Source organism: Pterocles gutturalis, unplaced genomic scaffold (genome assembly GCF_000699245.1).
Source record: "Pterocles gutturalis isolate BGI_N339 unplaced genomic scaffold, ASM69924v1 scaffold496, whole genome shotgun sequence".
Lineage (NCBI taxonomy): Eukaryota > Metazoa > Chordata > Aves > Pterocliformes > Pteroclidae > Pterocles > Pterocles gutturalis.
This window is the reverse complement of record NW_010102609.1, coordinates 1,335-3,338: the sequence shown is the minus strand read 5'-3', so window position 1 is coordinate 3,338 and position 2,004 is coordinate 1,335. Positions and strand designations below refer to the sequence as shown.

The following is a 2,004-nucleotide window of genomic DNA, read 5'->3' as shown; positions in this document are numbered from 1 at the left end:
CTGGGGTGGCCAAGAGCCATCTGGACCTGTTACACCAGTGGGACCGAGACATCAGCCACCCCCCAGGACCTCTGTGCTGCCCCTGGAAACATCAGGACCTGCTTCATGGATTTAAATTGGAAGAGGGGAGATTGAGGTGAGATATTGGGAAGAAATGTTTTCCTGTGCGGGGGGTGAGGCAGTGGCCCAGGTTGCCCAGAGAAGCTGTGGATGCCCCATCCCTGGAGGGGTTCAAGGCCAGGCGGGATGAGGCGTGGGGCAACCTGGGCTAGTGGGAGGTGTCCCTGCCCATGGCAGGGGGTGGGACGGGATGGGCTTTAAGGTCCCTTCCACCCCAAACCATTCTGGGATTCTGATCCGTGGGATGAGAGCGCTTAAAGGGTGAACAAACTGGGACCAGTTGGTACCACTGGGTGGCAAACCAGAGGAGAAGGGACCCGATCCTCACTTGGGCTAAAAGCCCTTTGAACCCCTCGGCGGTGCCCAGAGCTGTGCGCCGGGCGCCAGGCGGTGAGTCACTGCCTGGGCGGGTGGGGTTCCGAGGGCTGGAGAAACCGGGAGAACCTGCCTGTCGCCTTCCCGGCAGCTCCGCTCCCCTCCCTCCGCCCCAGCACTCCAGAGGCTCCTTCCCTGTCCCTTTCCTTGCCTGGGAAAAGCTGGGATCAGTCCCTCACCCCCAGTCCACGATGAGTTCTGCCGCGATGCCCGCGCACAGGAGGATGCTCCCGGCCAGGCGCATCCCCCAGCCCCGCGCTGGATGCTGCAGCAGCTCCCAGAGAGCCAAATCCTCCATGAAAGAGGCTCAGTGCAGGTTCCTCAGCACCGCAAAACCCAGAGAGCCAAATCCTCCATGAAAGAGGCTCGGTGCAGGTCCCTCAGTGCCGTAAAACCCAGCGGGTCGGTGGGAAGCGTTGAAGAGCCCAAAGTGCCAGGAGCCGCTGCCAGGCTCTCCCTCGGGGGTGGGAGGACGATCTCAGGTTTGTGATAAACCCGAGTGATTCCCTCTGCACTCCAGCTGCTGAAACACATCCCAGACCCAAATATCCCCGGGTTGGCCCTGGTTCTGTCCCAGCACGTGGGAAATCCTTGCTTCCCACCCACCGACCCCTCCTCAATGGGATGCATCAGCACACCAGCCCCCTCCTCTGTTTTATTCTGGAGCTGGACGGTGTGACAGGTCTGCAGCCTGGACCAAGCAAGGTGACATCCTGTGTCACCCCCCAGCAGCACCTGGGGACCGGTGCTCTCTGCACCCTCCTGGGACCAGGGTACTCACGGGGATGCTGAAAACCTGAGTCGGGTTTTCTCTGGCTGCAGTTCATCTGCTGGGAGCAGAGGTCGGGGCTGCTCTCCGGGCTGTACCGCACAAAGACAGCGAAGAGGATGATGGTGAGGATTTGGAGGAAGAAGCACAGCCCAGAGAGCCGGAGCCTGGAGGCAGGGGTGTGCTCAGGCATGTCGGTGGGGCGGCTGGGGCAAGCAAACCCCCCGAAACTGGGGACACATGAGGAGACGGCGGCAACCCCCGCCTGCCAGGGCGGCTGCCAGGTCCTGCCCTCGCCTCGGTGCTTCCCATGGGCGGAAGAGTTGTTGGTGCTGCCAACGCGGAAACCCCGGGCTGGCCGCCCCGGCACGTCTCGCACCTGGTTTTGCCGCATCGGGAGGCTCCGGCCACGGTGCTGGGGATGCTCAAGGGGTTTCTGGTGTCAGTGTCCGGCTCAGCTGGGTGCGAGGGGGTCAGGGTGGGATTTGGGGTGCAGGGGGAGCTGTGGCAGGGGGATGCCCGAGGTTTCAGCCTTTTTGGAGGTTCGGAAGGGGATAAACGGGATGGTGTGGGGGGATCAGGTCAGATGATGGTGCAGCAAGTGCGGTGGGACTGACTCTGCGGTGGTGCTGGGCTCCAGCAAGCTCAGCATCCGTTCAGATGGTTCAGGGGGATTTTGGGGTTACCTGTGGGGCTGCGTGGGGAGGAGGAGAAGCTGAGCCGTGAAAAACAAGGTCGGA

The 2,004-nt window shown here is 62.4% G+C and overlaps 1 protein-coding gene across 1 annotated transcript in view; it reads right to left on the bottom strand.

The window, feature by feature from the left end:
* LOC104471102 (ammonium transporter Rh type B-like) overlaps positions 1 to 1,457 on the bottom strand; it is a gene marked incomplete at its 3' end in the record, with an annotated part of 3,954 nt that extends 2,497 nt beyond the window's left edge. The window contains exon 1 of the mRNA XM_010086329.1: positions 1,277 to 1,457. Coding sequence (XP_010084631.1) covers positions 1,277 to 1,457 — 181 coding nt within the window. The remainder of the gene's footprint in view (positions 1 to 1,276) is intronic.
* Positions 1,458 to 2,004: the final 547 nt, after the last annotated feature.